The following is a 26,396-nucleotide window of genomic DNA, read 5'->3' on the forward strand; positions in this document are numbered from 1 at the left end:
GGGAAACTGCCTTTGGGTGCGGTGCTGGGGTGGGGGCTGCTGATGGCCTGTTTTACCAGACTTAGTGTCTGTGGTGTTATCTTGGGGCCGGGCTCTGGGGAGGGAGATTGACTTCTCTTAGTCAGGAGGAACTTGTATTTTAGTTGACTGTGGGTCACCTGTGCACAACAGCTCGTGTGGTTATGACCACCTTTGAAGCTCTGTGGTTCCTTTCTAGCCCATGCTCACCACATGACATCAGAAAGCTGTAGTGCTCTCTGGCTAAACACTCGAAGCTTCTTCTGAAAAGGCTGCATGCAGACAAAGAAAACTATAGCACCTCTTAAAAGATAGGCACACACACCTCATCAGGTGGGATTCGAATGCCCCGGTGCCATAATTTGGGGATGATTATGCCTTTATGTAGGTGGAGGAATACAGAAGTAATTCTCTGCTTCTCAGAATGACTCCCCTTCATGATGACTCATCAGAAGGCAGCAGGTACTAGTCATCGTAAACACAGAGGATGAGTGCCATTTAACCTTGTTCCTCTAAAAGAAAAGAAAAGAGTGTGAACACTCTCTGTGTAGTGCTTCCTTTTCTTCCCCCAGCACGGGCCGGGACAGCTGTTCGCTGTCTTGTATCCGGTTGTGCCTCTCCTCCCTTCAGCCAGCTTCTTAGTAGTTGTGCTATGTGCTGCTTGAGCCCTGGCACCACGGGGCCGTTGCACACTTTGCAGTCAGTGCCCATCGGCCAAGTGCAGACAGTGTTGCCCGTCAGAGCAACGGGACGTCTTCAACAAGATCATTTGGCAGGTACATCTGCTGGGTCTGGAAGGTACCCATTCATCCTTCTCTCTCTCTCTCTGTTTGACAAGGTTAGTATCTTCAATCAATAGCTTAACTTCATCTCTGCTTTTATTATTGCTCCCAGCATAAATTATTTACCACAAATGCAGACATAATCTTATAAAATTACTTGGTGTTAGTGTCCTGCTGTGAGCATCATTTTCTTGAGTGTGTTGTGCTCTAACTGCAAATTAGCAAGAGACACTTCAAGAAAATCTTTCTGTGAATCCATTGAGAGGGGTTGTAGTTGGTGTAACCTGATTTTTTTTCATTTTTCCTTTTATTCCTTTTTTTTTTTTTAAAGTAGGCTCCACACCCAGTGTGGAGCCCAGCACAGGGCTTGAACTCATAACCCTGAGATGAAGAACTAGCTGAGATCAAGAGTCAGATGCCTCACGGACTGAGCCACCCAGGAGCTCCTACTTTTATTCTTATATAGTTCACAGCTTTCCTGGAACATGGTTTTGTGTGTTTTTTTGTTTTTGTTTTTTGTTTTTTTAGTTTAACTTTTTACCTGATGATAATCCCTCAGAAATTTCTCAGTTACCCCATCAGTGGCCTGGTCATTTTATGAGCAGGGATCCAGAAAGTGCAGGCTTTGTTTGGGGGGCTGGATTTGGAGGAGAGGGGAGTCTTCTCTAACCAGAAGTCTCTGGGCCTGTAGTCGTTTAAGGATTGGGTTTTTTTAGGGGCGCCTGGGTGGCACAGTAGTTGGGTGTCTGCCTTTGGCTCAGGGCGTGGTCCCGGCGTTCTGGGATGGAGCCCCACGTCAGGCTTCTCCGCTAGGAGCCTGCTTCTTCCTCTCCCACTCCCCCTGCTTGTGTTCCCTCTCTCGCTGGCTGTCTCTGTCAAATAAGTAAATAAAATCTTAAAAAAAAAAAAATTGGGTTTTTTTAGGGTGGCCTCATAGTACAATGACCCTGCTCTAAAGATAAAATAACTCGTCCCCTTAATGATTTGCCAGATTGTTGAAGTAACGTCTAGAGCTAAAAATTTTGCTCCGTTTTAACAGTGATGTAATTGTGAAAATCACAGATGGCTACTGACAGTTTATGAACGTTAGGCATTTGCTGATATTCAAAATTAACTGTGGGAAAGGAAAATCCAAGGTAAGAAGAGAAACTAAAAATCAGGGGCGCCTGGGTGGCTCAGTCGTTCAGCTTCTGCCTTCGGCTCAGGGCGTGATCCCAGGGTCCTGGGATCTAGCCCGCATCAGGCTCCTCCACTGGGAGCCTGCTTCTTCCTCTCCCACTTCCCCTGCTTGTGTTCCCTCTCTCGCTGGCCGTCTCTCTGTCAAATAAATAAATAAATCTTAAAAAAAAAAAAAAGAAACTGAAAATCATATAGCTACGTTATTGGGTGTTGGGGCCTTCAGACAGCAAAAGAAGCAAAACAGTACAGGCGTAGGAAATTGGCTCGCATGGTTATACTAGTTCAAGTTCGGCCTCCCTGTGCACATGAGCCCCCAGAGCATTGATCGCAGTAGCTTATTGGTCAGGGGCCTCTGCCGACAAACCCACAGGGTCCTACCTCAACTTGGAAGCCTGGAGAGTCTAGGTGTTGGGCGTGGTGGGAAATGTTAATTGGCCTCTGAGTGAACTAGGAGTACTGCTAGGATTCTTATCCCTTGATAAACTTACTCCCTCCGGCAGTCTTGTTAATATTTAAAAATAAAGTGCTAAATCTATTACAAAGCACCGTAATTTAATTTTTGTGGCCTTTCAGTGCTCTGTGCTTGTCAGCAGAGGGTCGTTTTCATAAAGTCTTCAGGCATCCTGAGTTTTAACTCTTAACCTATACAAGGTTTTTTTTGTTTTTGTTTTTTGATTGTGGGGTGTGCAGTCCTAGGAATTTTTGTCTGAGAGTGAGGTCAACCTCAGGAATTTTTAGCCACTTTTCTTTTGGTAAACCTGCAAGTGTAATTTTGAAAGGCAAACAAGCCAAGCTAGGAATGCTACTTGCAAAGAGAGAGGGAAGCACAACTGGGTTTGGCATTCACTGGCATCTTCTCCATTCCCCCTCCCTTTTCATCCTGAGCACATGCTTTTGTTGTGATGGTTGATCCTGGAACTTTTTCCTTGTTGCAGAGTTGCTGATGTCCATCAGGGTGGAATTGGGGAGTGGCAAGATAAGAAATTGCAGAGACAGGCCAGGTTTCAGGGACTCTTTAAGTCATGCTGTGCAAGAGGAATTTGAACTTGACCTTGATGGCAGTAGAAAGCTATTCAAATATAAATTGAGGGAGCCACAGGAAAATTTATTTGTAATTTCTCTTCAGTTCTCCTATGAAATTGTGTAAAAAGAGTAAATGCGATTCTTGGCTTCAGAAACAATATAATTTTTTGTTGGCATAAAATAGCCACCGAATGCTGTAACTTCTTATGTGAATATTACTTAGGTATTTACTCCCCATATTATAATTTTTGATCCATTTACAGGATTCTTAGTATGGTATTAATATACTGTGATTTAGATTTAGTTGGCAATTTAGATAGCATCCAAAATCAAACTTTTGCCCCATCTTTTTATTATGAAAAAATTTAAACCTACAGAAAAAATTAATAACACAGTATACACATTACCCTTCATCTAGGGTCAACAGTTATTACCATTTTGCTTTATTTATTTCAACTCTGGCTATTTTCTGCCCCACCCCAGCCATCTGAAATTAAACTGTACATACAGCAAGACATTTAACCTCTAAATGCATCAGCACGTTATCTCTTAAAAATGGCAAGGATAGGGATGCCTGGTTGGCCCAGTCGGTGGAACATGCAACTCTTGATCTTGGGGTTGTGAGTTCAGGCCACACGTTGGGTGTAGAGATTACTGAAACATAAAATCTTTTTTAAAAATGATAAAAGATATTTTTCTGCATAACCACAATACTGTTATTGAAATTAAGAAAAGTAACAGTACTTTGAAAGTATCTTCTGATATCCAGACCATATCCAGATTTCCCAAGTGGTGTTCAAAGTGTTATTTATAGCTACCCTCTCCTCAGATCACGTACTATATTTGATTATGTCTGTTTGGTCTCAGTCTGTAGCCGCCTTCCCGCCCCTCCCCATACCCCTCATTATAGTAACTTTTCAAAGAGCCCAGGCCAGTTGTTTATAGAATGTTCTACATTCTGGAATTGCTTGGTGTCAGTTTGATGTGTTTTTTAATCCCCTGAATTTTTGTAAACCGGGAGACAGTTCTGAAAGCTTGATTAGATTGAGGTTACAAGTTTCTGGCAAGAATATTCTGAAGGTAATGTTAGCTTGTTCCAATGTTAGGCATGCCCAGCTTGGTCCCTTGGTCAAGGGGTGCCCGTCTGAACTCTCTGTTGTAAATGTACATTTTCCCCTTTGCAGTCAAGTAATCTGTGGGAAGAATTTTTTTTTAATGTTTCGGAATAGTCTTAAACAAGTTTTGACCATGAATTACGCTTTCCAGCATTTTCTTGATTGGCCCTTCTGTTTCTGTGGACTTGGTAGGTCTTGCTTTGCTTAAACATGTGAATATCACTTAGCTAAAGAAAGAAATGCTAATGTCTTTTTTTTTTTTAAGATTTTTATTTATTTATTTGTCAGAGAGCGCGCACAAGCAGGGGGAGCAGCAGGCAGGGGGAGAGGGAGAAGCAGGCTCCCCACTGAGCAAGGAGCCCGATGCGGGACTTGATCCCAGGACCCTGGGATCATGACCTGAGCCGAAGGCAGATGCTTAACCAACTGAGCCACCCAGGCATCCCAGAAATGCTAATGTCTGGGGGCGCCTGGGTGGCACAGCGGTTAAGCGTCTGCCTTCGGCTCAGGGCGTGATCCCGGTGCTGTGGGATCGAGCCCCACATCAGGCTCCTCTGCTATGAGCCTGCTTCTTCCTCTCCCACTCCCCCTGCTTGTGTTCCCTCTCTCGCTGGCCGTCTCTATCTCTGTCAAATAAATAAATAAAATCTTTAAAAAAAAAAAAAAGAAATGCTAATGTCTGATCATTCTGGGTCAAGTGAAAGACAAAGCAATGCAACAGATGAGAGAAAATGAGTCCAGCGTTTTGCGTGGCTCAGAGGACCTCTTTCTAGGACTACAATTTCATGTCTGCTAAGGACAAACCTTCTGGTCTGGAGGAAGGGTTCATGCCCATAGGGTGTCAAGGGAAGATCTTTCTTTGCTAAGTGTTTATGCCGAGAGTCAAGACATTTTCAAGTGCTTTCTCTGGTAATTTTGCCTTTCTATGGAAATGATGGCTCTGATTTCATGTGTCTTACAATGTAAGTGTTAATGTCAGGTAGAATGATGCCTTTTGGAAGCACTTAAATTCCTAAAGAGTAGATAACCCTATTAGTCTCTTACAGTCTTCCAGGCTAACAGTAATATGATTATAATATATTATCCCCATAAGACATGGAGAATAATCTCCTTTCCAAAAGAGGATCAGGAGGGAGGCCAGAGAACTGTCTGGACGAATACTTGGGGATTATGGGCTAGGTAGAGGAAAGTTGCTTGGTGAGGTTTTAACTAGAAGAATCAGAAGTTTTAGGATAATTATGAATCATTTGGGTGTAGGTGAAGATGGAATAATGGTTTAGGATCAGGGAAATTATTTCGGTGTGGAGCAATTAAGAATGAGGAGCTAATAAGGCAAAAGCTGGGTTGTGGTTTTGTACCGCCTGCCCCCCCCCATTAAAATGTATGATTGTTTTAAAAAATGAAAAGAAGGAGGGGTGCCTGGGTGGTTCATTCGGTTAAGCATGTGATTGTTGGTTTCGGCTCAGGTCATGATCTCAGGGTCAGAGATAGAGCCCTGCTTCAGCTCGCGCTCAGCACAGAGCCTGCTTGAGATTCCCTCCTGCTCTGCCCCTCACCCCTCGAGCACATGTTCCCTCTCTCTCTCTCTTTCTCTCTCTCTCAAATAATCTTTTAAAAAAATGAAAAGAAAGAAAAAGACCATGTTTGAAGGCAGCATTCCTAGAGTGTGCTCATAGATATTCAGTGGGTGCTGTGTGAAAAAGGCATTCTCAGTAACTCTGGACACTTCAAAATTTGGGGCCAATTCAAACAGATTTGGTTACTGAAAGAACTTTGTTGGAACAGAGAACTTTATTATACGAGGATTTCTCTGAGGGCCATGGAAATGCTGCATTGTAACAAAGAAAAGAAAGTACAGATGACCCCATAATTTTAAGCAGAGATGGCCCCGAACATTTGACGTACAAATTTAAAAAATTGTTTTAGCGGTTAAGCATCTGCCTTCGGCTCAGGGCGTGATCCCGGCGTTCTGGGATCGAGCCCCACATCAGGCTCCTCTGCTATGAGCCTGCTTCTTCCTCTCCCACTCCCCCTGCTTGTGTTCCCTCTCTCGCTGGCTGTCTCTATCTCTGTCGAATAAATAAATAAAATCTTTAAAAAAAAAAAAAAAGAAAGAAAGAGGAGGCAAGTCCAACTTTAAAAAATAAATAAATAAATAAATAAAAAATAAAAAATTGTTTTATGCATGTATTTTCCTCGGTGTCTTTTTCTTTGAATTCAGGTGTGGTATAATATACACATTCTTTTACGGGATGATTTTTTTAGATGAAGTAATAATCGCTTAGATTTCCATGGTGTGACTTTGCCATAATTTTTGCCCGTAGTCCTTTTTTTGCACATTTAGGTAGGTTTGTGGTTTTACTTTTATAAATAGTACTGAGATAAACATCCTTAAACACACTTAATTTATCCAGTTATTTCTTTTTTTTTTATTTATTTATTGGACAGAGATAGAGACAACCAGCGAGAGAGGGAACACAAGCAGGGGTAGTGGGAGAGGAAGAAGCAGGCTCATAGCAGAGGAGCCTGATGTGGGGCCTCAATCCCAGAACGCCAGGATCACGCCCTGAGCTGAAGGCAGACGCTTAACCGCTGTGCCACCCAGGCGCCCCTCTTTTTTTTTTTTTTTTAAAGATTTTATTTATTTATTTGACAGAGAGAGAGACAGCCAGCGAGAGAGGGATTCCCTACACAAGCAGGGGGAGTGGGAGAGGAAGAAGCAGGCTCCCAGCAGAGTGGGGCCCGATGCGGGGCTCGATCCCAGGACCTTGGCATCACGCCTGAGCTGAAGGCAGAAGCTTAATGACTGAGCCACCCAGGTGCCCCCAGTTATTTCTTTAGGATGAGTATCTGGAAGTGGTAACTGTTGGGTTAGAGTGTGAGCGTTTCATTTTGATAGACATTGCCAGGTTGCCCTCTAAGGATTGGTTATCCCAATTTATGTTCCTTTCAGCAGGCGTGAGATACCTATTTCCCCCGCATCCTCACCAACATTCATTATTATCAGTCCCTTTTTTATGTTTTATTAAGTAGGCTCCATGCCCAGTCTGGAGCCCAATGTGGAGCTTGAACTCTCGACCCTGAGATCAAAACCTGAGCTGAAATGGAGAGTTGGAAGCCTAACTGACTGAACTACCCAGACACCCCAATTATTATCAGTCTTTTGAAAATGCAAGCAACTTGTAGCTTCATCCTAAAATCTTACGTTTCATATTTGCAAAAGGATAGAAGAAACTTAACTGTAGGCAGATAGCATTTCAGAGATAAAGAGATTCAACTCTTTGCTATAGAATTGCATTCTTTTAAATCATCATTAAATTATAATTTTTCAGCATAAACAAGAGAGGAAATACAGAGAATTAGAAGCCCTTTTATGACCCTTGTTCATTGTAGGTAGTGCCAGTATCATGTCCTGACCGGCTTGTTTGGAGAAGGAGGTAGCTCTGGGAGTGTGCTTTCCCATGGCGCCCTCCAGCTTTATCATGAAGGGGTCTGATGCACCATTGTTCTAGAAGTGAAGACCAACGGTGTAGGACAGTCAAACCCCAACCAGCTGTGGAAAGAGAGAAGGCAGACAAATGTAAATCTGAGGTTGTATGTAGGCCGGTTTTTCCAAAGTGAAGAAAGGATAAAATACACTTAGAATTGTGAGATTTTTAATGTAAGGAGCTTGGCAGTTCAGTGATCCTCAAGGTCCAAAGGGAAGGAAGAAGAATCAGAATGTTTCAGTATTATATTTTGAATGCATGTAGTGTAATTTTATCTGCAGATCTCCTGAGTATCAGTGATGGGGATTGAGGCTTGGTTGGAAAGATTGAGAAAACCACATGCAGTTCAACATGAATGTTGTATGGATGGGGTGGCCGAGGTTCAGAGACCACAGAGCCAGCCAGGGACAGGACTCAAAACCAGTGTCGTCGACCTCCCCAGTTGAGGCGTTTCCTCTCCACCATCTTCCTTAGAAGGAAGATTTTTATGAGGGGCTTCTTACTCTTCCCATCATACCTGTCATTTGTGCGGTATACATACGCTCCACTCCCCAAAGACAGAAAACTGGAACTCCTTGTCAATACATAAATTCCTGAATTCCAGAGACATTTCTGGTTCTGAGAAGCTCTCTTGGGCTTCAAGGTAGGGAGGAGTTGAGGAGTGGCCGTTATTGACAACCTTTCTAGAACAGAATGTTGATGAGATAATTCAAGTATGACTGCTGCATACTTTACATACTTGCTCCTCTCCCCACCCCCAGCCTGACTGCTAAAGAGTGAAATTGCGAATATTTTGTTTATTAATGTCTGTTGTCAGAAAAATTCAGTCTGGCTGGAGGAATCCTTTATTTTATATATATATATATATATATATATACACACACACACACACACACACACACATTTTTTTTTTAACTGTTGTAGAGAAAAGTTGTAGAAACAGAAGAAAGTCAGCTCACACCTAAACACATGGGTCACCTTGCTTTTAGTCTTCTTTTGCCTTACGCGTGTGCTTTTTCTTTTGCACTGATTACCGTAACGTAACAGAACTTTTTCATGTCAGGTGTGGCAGTCCGTGCTAGGTGTTCTACATTTGTCGTGTTTATGAGGTTTCATAGCTTTTTAAAATAAGATTCTGTCAAGTATGTGTATCACAGTTAACTTATCCATTTTCTTACTGTTGCTTTTGAGTTGTTTTCCAAATTTTTGGTTTTAGAAATCATTTAATAAAAGACTGTGCAAAGAATGTCTGCATATTTGGAATAGTTTCCTTGGAATTGCTAGATCAGAGGATATGAGCATTTTTATGGCTCTTTGTTAAATTTGCAAACAGTTTTTCCAAAGGGTTATACCAGTTTACACTTACAGCAGCGCAGTTAGTCAAGTGTAAGTTTCACTCTGCCCTTTTCTGTCTTAATCTTTGCGGTGTGATTGCAGAAAAGCCAATATACGTCTAGCTTTCGAAAACAGGTCACCTCCACCAAATGGCCATAACTGCATGCTGTGTGCTGAGCTGTAATTCATTAATTTAATAAATAGCTAAGTGTCTTCTATTTATCAAACATCATAGATGAAAAAAAAAGAATAAGACAGTCTGTACTCATAAGATGCTTACAGCCTGCTGGAAGAGCCATGCTCAGATGTGTGGGGTCATGGATAAGAGTTTATGTATCAGTTGGAAAGGAGCCATCCCGGGGGGTGGGATGATATCAGGAAAAGCTATGAAAGGGGCCATGAAAGCTTAGTAGGAGCAAGTATCACCTGAGCACATTCAGAGGGAGGAGTGGTTCTGCCTGGTGGTGGGGAGGTGAGGGCCAAGAGGTGGGCAGAGCCTTTGTCTGGAGTCAGCTGCCCTGTTGGTCCCAACAGTGACATCCCCACCCTCTCTGAGACTTTTACCCCCAGGGCAGGGCCCGCATAGCTGCAGGTATTCAGTGAGAACAGTGCCAGAAAGGTAATTTCTAGTTTTCTCTGACCCAGGGTTCCATGCAGGTTACACAGCGCAAGATCGGGGCATCTTTGTTAGCTGAGCCCCTCTTGTGGGTATGTACTTGTGGAGGTTGGTAATCATGCTCACTCATGGTTAAGAATTTAGGGGGAAGGGGCGCCTGGGTGGCACAGCGGTTAAGCGTCTGCCTTCGGCTCAGGGCGTGATCCCGGCGTTATGGGATCGAGCCCCACATCAGGCTCCTCCGCTATGAGCCTGCTTCTTCCTCTCCCACTCCCCCTGCTTGTGTTCCCTGTCTCGCTGACTGTCTCTATCTCTGTCAAATAAATAATAAAAATTAAAATCTTAAAAAAAAAAAGAATTTGGGGGGAAAACAAAGCTAAAGCCGAAGTGACTGCCTTAGGCTGCTCAGCTAGTTAATATCTGTTTAGGCAGAATTTTCATTTCTAATCTCATGTATAGTTTAATAATTTAACAGATAATAGACTAACAGGTCAGTGGAAATGTTTACAGAGTATTTCATAGTTGTTAATTTTTACCACTTGGGTTGTTGGTTTTTTTTTTTTTTAATAGCTGGGAATAATAACTAGGGAGGGTGGAAAACAGAACCTGTGATTGACTTGGCAGTTTTTCTGCTTCAGATGGGAAGAACTAGGAAACCAAAAGACTTGTCGAGTGAAATTTTTCCCTGAAAATAATTTTGGGGGTTCCTTACTCTCATAATGTCTCCCCTGCCAACACCCAGTTTTCTTTAAATACTTTTTGTGTGAAAATTGCCGCACAGTTGCTCTTGAACATTAAAATAGATGTGCCAAAGGCTGTAAATTTGTTGTCAATAAATTCCTTGCGGGGCGCCTGGGTGGCACAATGGTTAAGCGTCTGCCTTCGGCTCAGGGCGTGATCCCGGCATTATGGGATCGAGCCCCACATCAGGCTCCTCCGCTATGAGCCTGCTTCTTCCTCGCTCACTCCCCCTGGTTGTGTTCCCTCTCTCTCTGNGCAGAGGCCCGTGCCAGGCTCCATCTCACAACCCTGAGATTTGTGACCTGAGCCAAAATCAAGAGTTGGAGGCTTAACCAACTAAGCCAGCCAGGTGCCCTGAAAAAATTCCCTGCATCTTAAAAAACAAAACAAAACAGGCTTATTTTCTTTCTTAAATATGTGTCACTGTGCACCCACAGCCTCTATCTTAATATCTCTCAGTGTATGGTATGAGCCTCCAACATTTTAAGTTGATTTGAAATGCAAAAATTCAGGATTCACATTAGAGCTTCAAACTTACTGCATTTTTATAAAACTTAATAAAATTTAGGGATGCACCGAACTATGTATCATGAGCATTGGCACCCACTAGTGAAGTGTGATATTGGGAGCCAGTCAGGTATAAGATACTGACACTGAGGATCCAGATAAAAGGATCTGTAAGCAAAGTGGGGGAACAAAAGCTGTGTGTTCAAGGGATTTCTAGGTATTTGAGAACCTGAGAAGATGATGGAACATAGTACTTGTTAAAAACTTGGACTCTGGAGACAAATCTTGGCTGCACACAGTCAAGTTACTTTTCCTGGCCTGAGTCCCCTCATCTATAAAATGAGGGTGGTAACCTACCTTGATTTAGTGTAAGGAGGGAATGAGGTGACACAGGTATTTGGGAAAGTGCTGGCACACAGAGGCTCAGTAAATGTGTTACTTCTCCCAGGAATCCCATCTCTTTATAAGCAGAATAATTCTTTACAGAACACCTCTGTGCAGAGCAGTGAACACTGGTAATCTCTGTTTTTGGTGGTTGAGATCAGTTATTTTTGCTGGTTCTTGTTTTTCTCAAAAAATATTGGTCAAAAAAAGTAGTGTAGGTTTTGCAGATACTCTTGTATGGCAAAACTCAAGCCCAAAACTCCTGTGACACATCTCTGTTCTTTGTTTCCCCTTCATTTGTATCGTATCTTGTAGGTGGAGGAAGGGAGAGAAAGTGAGCAGCCTTCCTGTTTTCCTCTAGTTACTCCTTTTCTGCTTCTGTTCTCTTTACATTCTCTCTCTTTCCCCATCCTTTATTTTATTTTGAGAGCGTGGGCATCCGAATGGGGTATAACCCTGGTTCATAGATTTGTTGCAGCGTTCTCCTGGAATGTATTTGACACTGTTATAAATCACACATTGCGTGGTCTGTAGGGGTGGACAGAACAGAGATGCCTGGTGTGAATACATCGAGGGGAAGAACACGGAGTCTGGCAGCCCACTCGAATCTGATGCAGCACCGTTTGCCGTCAAAAGCCCGCCCCCCACCCCCTCCCTCCCTGGCTGTAGTTAGTATGAGTAGTCCCCAGCTTTCTGTCTTGACATCTTCACTCCATCTGCTGGCTCTAAGATTTGGCAGACAGGATATTCCTCCTGCTGCCTCACGTCGAGCGAAAATACGGCCTTTGGTAAGATTTGGACTCCCAACTTTTAATAACCAAGTGGGATTCTGCACACAGAGCCCTAGTCAGTTCATCCAAAGAACTCCCTTCCTTTGATTAAAAACTTAGGTCTAGATACTAAAAATATCAGCCCTTTATCTGGAGTCATGAATGTAAGTAGGGGTGAATTTACTTGTTTTGATTAATGCCTACTTAGTTGGCCCACCGGAAATCTGATCCTGGACTATTTCTTCAATGTCAAGCCCCTAAATATAGCACATAAAGTCCTTTGTGATCTCACCCCCTCTGTTTTTCAAGCTTCCTCTCTTGTTTTTGCCATACATACCCTTCAGTCCAGCCATACTGAGCTGCTTTTTGATCCTCAAACATGTTTTCTCCTTTGATGCCGGTTCTTTATCATGGGTGCTCTTCCCCAGCCTATTCCACGCTCCTCCTTCGAGACCTAATCCTAGACTCAACCTCTCTTTCTTTCTTTCTTCTTCTTTTTTTTTTAAGGTTTTATTTATTTATTTGACAGAGGAAGAGCACAAACAGGGAGTGGCAGGCAGAGGGAGAGGGAAAAGCAGGCTCCCCGTTGAACAGAGAGCCCAAAATGGGGCTCAGTCCCGGGACCCTGGGATCATGACCTGAGCTGAAGGCAGACGCTTAACCAACTGAGCCACCCAGGAGCCCCTAGACTCAGTCTCTTCTTGAGAGTATTTTCCCAACCCCGCCCTCACAGTATGATTTAGGGACCACTCGCCTGTCCCTTGGAAACATGACTAGTTACAGGTTTCCTTGTCTGAGTCCTGCACTGCAGATAATCGCAAGGACTGTATCTTATTTATAGTTAACGTTTTATCCACAGAGCAGAGGGCAGTTCTTGGCACATAATAGGTGTATAATGAGTGTTTTACCTAGTTTGCCTTTTGTATGTTTCTTTTTATAAAAATGTGTTAGTGTATGAATTTCATCTCATTGCTGAACTAGCACACACACCCTGTTAAGGCTCTTTGCTTTCTTTTCATTTAACAAGATATCCTAGAATTCAGTTCATAGATTTTCTTTATTCTTTTTTGGGGGGGTAAATTCTATGGAAATATAACATACTTATTAAAGTATTCACAAAATGAATACACCTTTGTGTGCCCAAGAAATAAAAGAATTACCAGAAGCCCCCTTCGAACCCCCTGCCCACTTCAAGGTATTCTCCTGACTTCTTACACTGTAGACTTATTGTGCCTGTTTTAGACTTTATGTACATGGAATGATACCATGTGCTCTTTGGTGTCTTTGTTCCACACAAGAGATCCATTTGTGTGGTTGCATATAGTTATAATTTGTTCATTCTGGTCGCTGTATAGTATTTCAAGATTCAGATAAGCTACAGATTTTTAATCTGTTCTACTGTAGATGGACTTTCGGGTTCTTTCCAGTTGGGGGCTGTTTTTACTGGTTCCTCCCTCTTCTTTATGGCCTCATAGTACCCCATCCATGTGAATGTACAGTAATTTATTCAACCAGTCTTTTTTGGGTGGACATTTAGATTCTTCCCAGTGTTTTCTGTTACAAGTAATATTGTACAAGGTGTTTTTTTTTCTTTTGAAGATTATTCATTTATTTGAGAGAGCATGCATGCAAGTGGGGAGAGGGGCAGATGGAGAGGAAGAATCCAGACTCCCCGGCTGAGCAGGGAGCCCGATGCGGGGCTGGATCTCCTGAGATCGTGACCTGAGCTGAAACCAAGAGTCGGATGCTTAATTGACTGAGCCACCCAAGCACCCCTTTTGTATAAGATTTTTTTTTTTAAAGATTTTATTTATTTATTTATTTGACAGAGATAGAGACAGCCAGTGAGAGAGGGAACACAAGCAGGGGGAGTGGGAGAGGAAGAAGCAGGCTCATAGCAGAAGAGCCTGATGTGGGGCTCGATCTCATAACGCCGGGATCACGCCCTGAGCCGAAGGCAGACGCTTAACCGCTGTGCCACCCAGGCGCCCCTGTATAAGATTTTGAATAAACTTGTGCATTATATTAAGGAACATGAAAAAACCAAACAACTTCGTGAGGAGGGAGAGTACCAGAGAACATTTTTGAGGGGAAAAAACGAATCTGTTTGGCAGTTCTGTTCAATTAGTAAAAAGGAATTGCTGAACTTTTCCTAGGAACAGGTTAGTTCAGGGAACAACATTTGGGATTTCTCTCATAAAGGACGGGGGAAGCTAATGTAAAAGAAAGGCTTGGGATCCTGTATCTCTGCCTCCTTGGGCACAGCCTAGTTCAGAAGACCCTATTGTTTAGTGTCCTGACTGACTTACATATTGGTTGTGCATTTTCTGGGTTCCAGACACACTGTTCTAGCCACTAGGGGTATATATAGCTCCTTGCCCTCATGGAGCTCACATTCTAGTGAGGGAGGTAACAGTAGACAAGACAAAAAAGAAAATGGGTAGTATGTCAAATGGGAAAATAAAGCAGGGAAGGCAGATTGGGCTGTGTGTGTACATGCGTGTGTGTGTGTGTGGGTGTTGGGGTGTTTGCACATTGGGGGTAAGACACATCTTCAAGAGTGGTCAGGAAAAGAATGGCTTTCTTTTTTCTACTTTTAGCTTACCAAGCCAGATGTAACAAACCCTCATGAAGAATACACATGTTTAGGATAAAAAATTGTGAGCTCTTTAAGTACATAGGATCTTGTCATTTTGTCTTTTCCTCAAATTATTTTGCTCCTAATCTGGAATGTCAGATCTCATTATCTTGTGAGGGATTTCTGTGAGTCAGAGTCCTTTATTGATGTGTGAGTTCAAGTGAAAATCATTTACCCCATTCATATGGATATGGGGGCTGACCAGAATTCTAATGGAGAGGAGAGAGTATGTTTTCCGTTTAGGAGACCAAGCGCTTTGCTCCCAGAAATGCTCCAGTTAAAGCCATGGCCCAAGGCTGCTTACATTGGCACCTGGATGGAAATTTCCAATTATGCAAACCTGAGTGGGGCTTACTTTTCTCCACTGCATTATGGTCATAAGAGATCCCTCAACCTAGATACTGGGGCTGGATAATATGGTTTCTTGTGAAAGTGTAAAAAAGTCATTAGTAAGCCTGAGTTTGTAGTAAATGTTATTTTAGCATTTATGACCCTGCATTATAATTTCTTGTTTGTGTCTCTACCTTACTGTGTGTTGTCCTACTCATCCTTGGCTCCCAGTTGCCTAGTACTGCCTATAAAAAGTACCCAGGAAAGCAGGTGCTCCGTAGATACTTGTTGACGTGATGGAGGACTTAACAACTGTGTGCCGATTTAAATTAGGTTTTATTAGCTGTGTTTCAGCCACCCTTGATCAAGACCATATTATGGGAAAGTGACTGTTTTCCCAAAAGCTCATCAAAGTGTTAGGGAACACCTGATCTCACCTCTCTCTGGTTTTTGACTTTGGTGACCATATGACCTTGGGTAAATGACTTTTGGAAGACTTGACTTCCTTATCTAAAATTTAAAAATCCAGATGATATCTACGTCACAAAGATGTGAATTTTAAATGAGATAATTTAGATAGAAAGCAGTGTGTGTGTGCATATGCTCTTCCTACTTTAGGCCAGAGCCACATGCTAAATTTAGTAACAGGGCTTTTAATGGGAACATTTGTAAGGTCCTACAGTTTGATCTATATAACCAGCTGTGTGAGCACAGAAGAGGAAAGGGGTAGCTTTAGCAGCCTCTATCTAGAAAGATTGAGGGTTTTTGACTCTAGCAAGCTTCATATGAATCAGTAATGGGGTGTGACTGCTGTTTATCAATGACATTCAGCAATTATCAGTTGATTACCTACAGGTAATGGAAAATTCTAAATTCCTTAATAGAAATGTCTAAAACAGAATTTCCCGAAGTTCTGCAGAGAATCACTTGATGTTGCTGGTTATCATCTGGAGGAAATGGGGCTGGTTTGGGAAGTGGCCGGGTTTAGATAATTGAACATCTCTGTTGTAGAATTTCTTTGCCCTTGTGTTGTCCTGCATTGTGAATCTCCAAGAGGGGGTCAAGTGGACGACTTTGTAACAGATGGAACAGGGTTGCTGGTGGTCCTGCTTGTTTCTGGGCCCATCACACTGCACCCGGACTACTCTGTCAGCATGGCATCACCCTTTGTCAAGTGCAGATTCCTGGGCCCATATCCAGAGGCCAGCAGCCTCGGATGCAGAGGGGCACACAAAGGACGTGGGGCTGCCTACCGTTGGGGATGGGAGAAGGTTAGGTGGATCGAGGTAAGGGTGGAGGGGAATTGAAAATGCTGTCCCTGCCTATCCCAGGTGGGGGAAAGGGATTTGACTGTTCTGTCAAGAGGTGGAATGAGAACCAGTGTGTAAAAGTGATTAGGAAACATTTTGGACTGAATCCAAAGTAGGATTTTCTTCGAAGATGGCTGCGTTTTATATACTGACTCAGTCTTCTTGGAAGGCACAGTTTTGGGGTTGGTGTGGAAGCATTAAATGGTGATGAAAAGTGTCCTTCAAAATCTCATCCAGTCCAGAGTTTGTGAATTTGTGATTATTTTCTTTTGTTTGGCAAAATTTATTTCTTCGGCCTTTTATTTTTTTCAGCGTTGTGCTAATTCTTGTAAATAATCAGAAAAAGCACTAATAGGTGGTTTGTGTACATTTGTTAGTTGAATGGCAAGACCAACATGTGAGACAGTTGTTAGCCAACTAAGACAAATATAAACAAGAAGCACATTTTTGATCATCTGTAACAGTACTGCAGAAATTCCAGAAGAGGAGGACTGAAGAAGCATGTAAACTGGGAGTTGAAGGATTAATGGGATTTGCATGGCAGACAGGAGAGCAGAAGCCCCTGGATGGAAGGCTTTTGAGCAGGAGCAGTGTGGATAAATCTGTAATTAAGGAAAATCCATCTGGCAGCTTTGTGGAGGAGATAAAGATTGGAGAGCTGGCTCCTTAGCAGTAATCGTGTAAGCCATGTGGGTACCTGAAATCTTTGAGGGAGAGGCGGCAGCTAGAGCCTGGACGAGCAAGGTCTTACAGCTTAGTCCCCGAGCACAGGTACCCCTGTGCAGGTCTGTTGCTCAGCTGACCAGGTGAAGCTGCATGGAGAACCTGAAGCCTAGGAATTGTCTATAAATTGAATAGTATTACTTGCCTCTTAGGATAATTATGAGAATTAAATGAGATAAGGAATTCTATCATTAAGTGCTCAATGAATGTTACTCACTATTTATTATGTAGCTGATGTTCTCTAGAGCCATGGTTCTGGAAATGTCCTCAGACCCCCCACATTGGCATCACTTGTGAGCTTGCTGCAAGTGCAAATTCATGGGCCCCACTTGGGATTCCAGAACAAAGAAAAGGGGGAGGGGCGCCTGGGTATCTCGGTTGAGCATCCAGCTCTTGGGGTCCTGGGATCGAGCCCCGTGTCGGTCTCCCTGTTCAGTGGGGCGTCTGCTTCTCCCCCTCTCTCTCTCTGCCCTTCCTCCTGCTCTCTCTCTCTAAAATAAATAAATCTTAAAAAAAAAAAAAAAGAGAATTTAAAAGAGGGGCCAACAACAGTGTCCTTTGGAGTACAGAAGATAAAAGTACCCAGAAGACTGAAATTTCGGGGAAGGGAAGTAGTCTGTTTTTTGCAGTGCCCAGCTAACAGCCTTACATGCAATAATATTTGTTTTCATATTATTGAAGACAGCTGGCTTAGTATTATGTTGGGGATGGAAGGAAGATTTCAGGGCAGTTATATATCATGTGTATAATGTACACATTCTATAGCCCAGGTGATAAAAAAAAAAATACCACGAAACCACATTAGAAATTTGATATTGGATGGAGAGTAAATCTTCTGTTTAGGGGTATTTCTAGACTGCCTGTCTCCTGTGACCAGGCGCTATGCTATCTATCTGCTGTCGATAAAAACTGAGATGTGACTCTTGCTTTCAGAGGCTTCACAGAATTATACTTTTTAAGGATTTGAAGCTATCTTTTCCTGTAACTTTTCTGGCCACGGAGAAATATTCTATCTGATCTCTTCTTTGCAGCCGTCAGAAGGTGACGTGTGGTTGTCTTCCAGTCGGTGCAAGGCCTGCTTTGAAACCACCTCATTTCTGAAAGCATTATAAGCATTGACTTCTTTTTTGTGTATTATTTTATGGCTCAGGATATACCTTAGAGATCATATAAATCCTTCGCAAGATTTTCTGTCCCTGTTTAATGTGGGCCACATGGGGTTTTCTTGGAGAGTTGTGCCAGTTGGTCTGTCCCCATCCCCACCCCTGTCACCAGGACAAGCACCAAACAGAGTAGCTTGAAATAAAGTAAATTGACTTCTACGTTTCATCCATTTAGTCATTATTTACTGCCCGTTGTGTGCAGGACACTGTGGATGATAATGATGAAGTGGTGTCGATAAAATCCACCTCACGGAAGAGCCAGGACAGCCCGAGGCCTCGTGTATTGAGTCTGGCAGAAGGGCCTGGTGCAGTTGGTAGCGTACCTGCCTGGGGCCTGGTTGGAGGGCAGCCAAGTGTTCAGATGATCTCCAGCACACACCGGAGTTTGCATTTGTAAATGTGCCACCCCTGTAAGACACCCCCCCTTCTACAGTGATGATGAAGAGAAAAGTGGGTAGATTAGAATGGCTGGTGAAGAAGTTGTGTTTTAAAACCTTATAATTTCTTGAAAATGGGTGGCATGGTGTTTGAGATTGCAAGGGGGGGAATACAGGAACCATACTCGCTCATCCTTGTGACTCTCTAGTTTCACATCTCAGAGACACTTCAAAAAAAAAATGCGAGTGGAGATTATTCCCCAGAGATGACGATGATTGAATAGTTAATCTGAGTAATTATTTGTTAAGAATAAAGTTTTTGTTTTGCTCTTATTGTAATTGACATATTTGTCACAGGTGTGCAGTGTAATAGTTCAGTATTTGTATATATTATGAAGGGAATGTTTCACTTGACACTTGGATCAAGTTGTGTGATCTTTTCCCATTGCTTTGGGCTTCTGGGCTGAGGTGGGTGGGTAGTCAGACTGATGACAGTCTTTTTATCTTCTTGTCCCCAAATCCCCCAAAGAAAGTAGCTGGAGCCTTAGTCTACCACTTTCAAAGGTTGCCAAGACCAGATCTGTACCTAAATGTTTCTAGTATGCAGAGCGGGCAGTGGTTTCCTTTTTCTGAGTATAGCCAGTGAGTGTTGAGAAGGTGAACTTAAATTGAGATCTTTTTTAAATGTTTTAATCCAGGGGCGCCTGGGTGGCATAGCGGTTAAGCGTCTGCCTTCGGCTCAGGGCGTGATCCCAGCGTTGTGGGATCGAGCCCCACATCAGGCTCCTCTGCTATGAGCCTGCTTCTTCCTCTCCCTCTCCCCCTGCTTGTGTTCCCTCTCTCGCTGGCTGTCTCTATCTCTGTCAAATAAATAAATAAAATCTTTAAAAAAAATAAATGTTTTAATCCAATCTATAAAGGTTTTGTGATCATCATAGTGCAGGTGGGATATAACTTTTTTAATTTATGGGTTTTGTTTTCGAAAACTGCTGATATTAACAGAAATTCCCCTTAGTCCTACTGAGCTTCTCAAGAAATGTTGGTATCCTGGAAGCATAGAGCCCAGGATGGGAAACAGAGTTAAGGCATTTTGGGGTTTTAGAAAAGAAGGTTTTTAAAAAAAAGAGAAAGAAAGAAACCCCAAGTATGTATGGGTTTTTTGTTTTGTTGTAATGACTGTTTTTGAATTCACCACTTTCCCCTTCCCTTCCGTTTTCTGCAGTGAACACCTACCTCTTCATGATGCAAGCGCAAGGCATTCTGATCCGGGACAACATGAGGACGATCGGCGCTCAGGTGTACGAGCAGGTGGTCCGGAGTGCCTATGCCAGGAGGAATAGCAGCGTGAACGACTCAGGTATATTTTTAGTAGGGAGGTGGTCTGATTAGAATGTCTCTTCCCCACAGAGGTAAATTTGGTTCGAATAATTATTTTTGATGGGGAAAAGTGCAGTGTAAAAGAGAGATTTGGCTGTCTTACCTTATTACTAAAAAACAAAAGACTCTTGCAAAATGAATCTTTGTCCCTTTTGCTAACAGTATGTATTAAGAGTGGCTGGATGGCTCCAGTTTTGCTCCTAAGACTTTTCGGGGTGGGGGAGGTAAGGAATATCTTTAAAGACCCCTTTTTTCAGTGCACTAGCCGCCAAGAGGGTACCAAAATTAAGCCTGTGTTTAGGACAGAAGCAGTACGGGAGCACCAAAAGCTGTTTCTGGAAATACTTTTATTTCAAAAAATGTTCCACACAACCAGACTTCCTTCCACTTATTTTACAGTTCAGCACTGTGGAGTTGCTTCGTTTCGTTTTGTTTTGTTGCACGTGCTGGTGGTAGTGGTGGTCCATAGTGTTTTCAAAGCAAACCTGGCTCTGGGCCACACTGGAAGAGTTGCTCCCGCTCTGTTCTTCCTGTTGGACTCTACTCAGAATTGGTCAGTCCAGTAGGACTTGTTTACCTTGTTGTTTACGAATACTTTGAGACTTAACAGATTTCCATTTCGTAGTAATCACGTAATCTGGGACAGTCTCCACACATTAAAAAAGCGATTTCTGGAAGACAAGTTTAATCGTTTACCTGGTTTACCTTCCCTAGTCAGGTGTGGTTTTCATCCTGTGGTTTAATTCCAGCTACGTGACTGAGTTTGGTGGTCAGAATCATTCACCTTTGCAGAAAGCTTCTCAAACTATTTAGCTAAAGATAGCAATGACAGACACAAGAGTGAACATTTCTGCTTTCTCAGTCTTTGGAACTTTCACCTGTGGCCTTTATTATCTTATAAGCACTAATTATATAAAGAGGAAAAAAGAACACAGAGGTTAGATGGCTTGCCTAACATTATATTAAAGGCTTGTTCCTGAATCATGGTTCCTATTTTTATAAAGGCTAAACAAGGCAAGTTCTTCACCTTTGAAAGCTGTTTTTTTAGTCTCTCTTTTTAACTCTTCCAAAAATTGAACATAGAAAGTGTTTCCAGATGGTTAAATGGGACGGTCGTGAGGCTTCTCCTGTCTGGCCAGGGATGATTTTTATTTAAAAAACAGATTCTGAGATTTTATTTTGCTAAGCATTTATGATTTGCCTTTGATTTCTTTAACTGAGAACCTGTGTGCTTTCCTGTGGCTCCTCACTGATTTCACTCAAGCCTTGTGCAGTGTTATAAAATGAGTATAGTTTAAGAAATATTCTTTCCTCCAAATCAGCCCTCTTTTCTGTAGTAAGTTCTGCAGTTGTCCAGAGCTCACTCTAGAGTGTGAAATTGCTTTGCAAACATTGCAAATGAGAATTCTGTGGTGCTTGGGATCTCAGGAGAAAGCATTGCCTCTCAAAGGGAAGTGAAATCCTTAAAAGAATTGACCACATCCTCCTTTATCTTCAGTCTGCCCTGCTGGCCAACTTAGCAACAAAGGAGTATAGTTAGCAAACTGAAGCTTTAATACTTCCTTTCTTCTTGTTTGCAAAGAGCAAGTGATTGACTTTTTAGAGCTTTTCGGCCAAATTGTGGTTTCAGGAGACAAACACCTGAGCTCTGATCTGGAAGAGGAACCCATAGAGAGCCTGAAGTCATGGGAGAAGGCTGAGCACACTTTTGTTTCCTCCTCCGTCGTGTGTGGCATTAGGTTTTGCAGATAATCCCCTCACACCTTGTCTCCCTTGACTCCAGCCTGGCCCTGTCAGGTAGACAGGATTTTATGTGACTTCCATTTCTTTTGTGTAGTACAAATAATATTGGGGGTGTTGTAGTGACTTGGTCCTGTGACTCCCTGGACCCTGCCGAACCTGCTTGTCATCGTGTGATGAAACTAGGGAGTCCTTCGACTGCTTCTCCAGAGCTCTTCCCCCGGATGAATCAGGAAAAAGGAACGTTTGTGCTGCCATGACATTTATCCTGTCCAACTGTTCATGCCTCTCCAAGGTCACATGATGCTAGGACTTCCATCTGGGCATTTGGCAAAGCAGTCTGTTCTCTTTCAGAAGTTAGAGGGGCACAAGTAGGATCTGTCCCTCCACACGCACAGGATCTCACTAACTCCCCCAGGGGTGGTTGTCCTTGAAAACCAAGCACCAAGTGAGTTGTGCCCTTGGAAGGCATATCCAGGGACCCATTACTATTTGATTTAGCATGTGTTTATTTTCAAATTATCATACACTGAAATAATTCTTCCCAGCATCCCTCTGGTTGGAATAATCATCCATTTTGTATTCACGGTGTCTATTTCTCTCATAAATTAGAAGTCTTTGCTATCAGGGGTCGTCTTACTATGTGCTAGACACTTAACTTGCATTACCTCATGGACTTGTCACAGGAACTCAGTAAGGTAACTGATGTGTCCCCACTTTAGGGACGAGAGGGTGGAAGCACCCAGGAGTTACAGGACTTGGTGTGGCTGTGGGGTTGGGCCTGCTGACCCCTGGATCCTGCAGTGCCTTCATGGCCTCTCCCGTCTCTGTAGCCCCAGCAGTTGTACCTACTTAGCACATAGGCCCTCAGGAAGTGGTTTTTGAGTGCGTGAGTGAATAGATTCAACAAGAAAACATTTTAAGTGTTGTAACCTAATTCTGAGATTACCATCTTAATTGGCTTCTGTGTTGTTGGCACATCCTTGGGGAGTGGGTATTGAAGAGGAAATATTCCATTGGCAGTGTATCCAGTGAAAACCCACCATTTTTATTCATTTCAAAGCAGTTCTGTGCCTGGCACCATCAGAGAGGGCACTCTGGACCTGAAGCTTGCTGAGATAGTCGAGTGTCTGTCATTTCTGACCCGACCACTCCCGCCAGGAGCCACCACGGGCTTGAAAGCTAAAGTGGTGATTGTCTAACAGGAATGCACTTTAGGGGATGAGGACTGTGAGCCAGAAATACACCTGATGTTATAACCTGGAGAAGAAGCTGCTTCTTGTCACTGAAAGCCACGTGTGTTTGAGATGGGGAATCCTGCAGAACCCCCTGTGAGCAGTGGGGGAGATGCTTAAAAGAACATTGGCATCAGAAGAAAATTCCCACTTAGGTTTTTTTTTTTTTTAAGGTTATTTATGTTTTTTAGTAATCTCTACCCCGACAGTGGGACTCAAACCCACCCCCCTGAGATCAAGAGTCACATACTCCTCTGACTGAGCGAGCCAGGCGCCCCCGCCCCCAGCCACTTAGTTTTATAGATAAGGCAAGTAGTTGGGTGACCTGTCCTTTCTCATCCTTACATAGGAGTTTGCAGGTGCGCTTCTACCTGTAACTTTCACCCAGAAGGAGATTTCTTACCTCTGCACGCACACAAACCTTCCCACAATTCCGACCCCAGCCCTCTTGTAGTCACATACTCAGAAAAATATTCTGTTGCCCACATCCTTGGAAATAGGACTGTTGCCATAGGCAAATAAAGTGAATAAAGTCATTGCTAGGGCACTTTGTAATATAGTCACTGAGCTAGATATTCTTATCCTCTTCCTGGTTTTTAGGTGCTTAGTCCATAGTCTTCCTTGTGTCTACTCACCCAGCAGGTGCAGGTCATCCTAGGCATGCTAACTTGTGAAAAATGCAAATTCTTTCTATTTTATGGATATTTGTTTGAATGACATCTTTCTAGTATATGTAAGTGTCCACATTTTTCAAGCAGAGAGGCAAGTGTTTGGTCTTTTCTCAAATGGAAGGGGAAGGTGGTGGTTCTTCCTGGAATCTGTTTTGGTCAGCATTTTCCAGTCCCTGCTCAACTGGATTTAATAAGATAAGAGAAAAGGCAGATTTTTGCCACCCCTGTGTATTGGGGTGGCCATGTCAATCCTGTGCACATGGAAACCCCCCCAAGGTGGGGCTTTAAAAAATACCAGTGCCTGCACCCCACCCCCAGAGGCTCTGATTAATTAGTCTGGGAAGTAGCCTGGGTGTTATTAGGATTTTTAAAAGCCTCTAGATGATCTAATGTGCAGGCGTGGCTGCCGAACCAGTGGTGTAAAGCAAGGTTGAATCATCAGGCCATCTCTGAATTTGTAGGTAGGAAGGATGTCTGTTGTTTTTCATTTTATAAATGTAGAAGCCGTGCCTCCTTTGCCCTTCTACCTCCCTTGCTGGGAGAACATGTCCTGATTTAAAATAGATTACAGGTAAATTAAAAAATAGAGCCGCGGCCATAGAAATTCAAGGGGCTCGCTCTATCCTTGCAGCCGCTCCCTCATTCAGTAGGGACACGTCGAGGAAGAGGAAGGGGCCCCTGGCCAGCTCAGTGGGAGGAGCGTGCGACTCTTGATCTCTGGGTTGTGAGTTCAAGCCGCACGCTGGGTGTAGGGATTACTTTAAAAATAAAATCTAAAAAAAAAAAAAGGGAAGAGGAAGAAGCTGTCATTTGGATGTGCCCATTTCTGGGCAGCTCATGAGGACAGCGGGCACCCCACAGTCAGCAAGCAACTTCACCAGGTCACGAGCAGTCAGTTTCCTCTGCCTCTTCGACGTCTTTGAAAGGTTTCTACTGGTGAGAAGACAGATTTCAATTACATTTTTATGTAAAGAATTTAAAATTAGAAAAGAGGAAATGAAGGTTTTTGGGGGGTTCCCCCTCAAGGTGTAGAGCAAGGCTCCTGCCACTTAGAAGGCGTGTGCTTGTGGGGTCTTTAAAAAATGATTTCATTGGGACGCCTGGGTGGCACAGCGGTTAAGCGTCTGCCTTCGGCTCAGGGCGTGATCCCGGCGTTCTGGGATCGAGCCCCACATCAGGCTCCTCTGCTATGAGCCTGCTTCTTCCTCTCCCACTCCCCCTGCTTGTGTTCCCTCTCTCTCTGGCTGTTTCTATCTCTGTCAAATAAATAAATAAAATCTTTAAAAAAAAATAAAATAAAATAAATAAAAAATGATTTCATTAATTTAGTGATCAGAAGAAGAAAAATGAGTGGTGCTGATTTTGTCTTGCTTTGTTCCATGCTGGTTGCTCCTAGGCTTATTAGTGTTTGAAGGGAGTAGAAAGGGCTCTATGTGTGTCTTCACTCAAACCCCCAAAGGTAGGATCATTAAGGCTAGAAAGTGTCTTGTCTCTTCTACACGTTAGTTTTTTGTTTTTGTTTTTACTTCTTATTTCCTGTTTAGGTTGTAGTTCTTAGGCTGGGTTCTGTCATTGCCCAGAATTATTATTCTTCTCTTCTGTGTTTTTTTTTTTAATTTGCTTATGAAAATGTTATTATAATGCCCCTGGGAATTTCTTCTCCTTCAGAGGCAAATGTAATTACTGTGATACTGTTTCGGATCAGCTTCTCCCTCCACACATGTGCATATCACAAAATACACATTTTCTAGTACACATGAAGACTTTTCTTAAAGAGAATCATTTATATATTTATGTACACACATATTACATAATTAAGCAAAATCAGGGGGCACCTGGGTGGCACAGCGGTTAAGCGTCTGCCTTCGGCTCAGGGCGTGATCCCGGCGTTATGGGATCGAGCCCCACATCAGGCTCCTCTGCTATGAGCCTGTTTCTTCCTCTCCCACTCCCCCTGCTTGTGTTCCCTCTCTCTCTGGCTGTTTCTATCTCTGTCAAATAAATAAATAAAATCTTTAAAAAAAAATAAAATAAAATAAATAAAAAATGATTTCATTAATTTAGTGATCAGAAGAAGAAAAATGAGTGGTGCTGATTTTGTCTTGCTTTGTTCCATGCTGGTTGCTCCTAGGCTTATTAGTGTTTGAAGGGAGTAGAAAGGGCTCTATGTGTGTCTTCACTCAAACCCCCAAAGGTAGGATCATTAAGGCTAGAAAGTGTCTTGTCTCTTCTACACGTTAGTTTTTTGTTTTTGTTTTTACTTCTTATTTCCTGTTTAGGTTGTAGTTCTTAGGCTGGGTTCTGTCATTGCCCAGAATTATTATTCTTCTCTTCTGTGTTTTTTTTTTTAATTTGCTTATGAAAATGTTATTATAATGCCCCTGGGAATTTCTTCTCCTTCAGAGGCAAATGTAATTACTGTGATACTGTTTCGGATCAGCTTCTCCCTCCACACATGTGCATATCACAAAATACACATTTTCTAGTACACATGAAGACTTTTCTTAAAGAGAATCATTTATATATTTATGTACACACATATACACATATATAATTAAGAAGCAAAATCAGGGGGCGCCTGGGTGGCACAGCAGTTAAGCGTCTGCCTTCGGCTCAGGGCATGATCCTGGTGTTGCGGGATCGAGCCCCACATCAGGCTCTTCCGTTATGAGCCTGCTTCTTCCTCTCCCACTCCCCCTGCTTGTGTTCCCTCTCTCGCTGGCTGTCTCTGTCTAATAAATAAATAAAATCTTTAAAAAAAAAAAAAAAAGAAGAAGCAGCAAAATCAGAATTATCCAGAGTAATGGTTAGTATTGGAGGTTCTTGACATAGGTTTTTGAAGTGTTAATACCTTCAGAAAGGATCAGTTTAGGA

General features: G+C 42.8%; 1 protein-coding gene across 1 annotated transcript in view; it reads left to right on the forward strand.

The window, feature by feature from the left end:
- Nucleotides 1–414: 414 nt before the first annotated feature.
- Nucleotides 415–26,396, forward strand: part of B4GALT5 (beta-1,4-galactosyltransferase 5) — a 40,288-nt gene continuing 14,306 nt past the window's right edge. The window contains exons 1-2 of the mRNA XM_034641793.1: nucleotides 415–794; nucleotides 19,722–19,856. Coding sequence (XP_034497684.1) covers nucleotides 671–794; nucleotides 19,722–19,856 — 259 coding nt within the window. The 5' untranslated portion in view covers nucleotides 415–670. The remainder of the gene's footprint in view (nucleotides 795–19,721; nucleotides 19,857–26,396) is intronic.

The sequence above is a fragment of the Ailuropoda melanoleuca genome, chromosome 13, assembly GCF_002007445.2.
Source record: "Ailuropoda melanoleuca isolate Jingjing chromosome 13, ASM200744v2, whole genome shotgun sequence".
Taxonomy (NCBI): domain Eukaryota; kingdom Metazoa; phylum Chordata; class Mammalia; order Carnivora; family Ursidae; genus Ailuropoda; species Ailuropoda melanoleuca.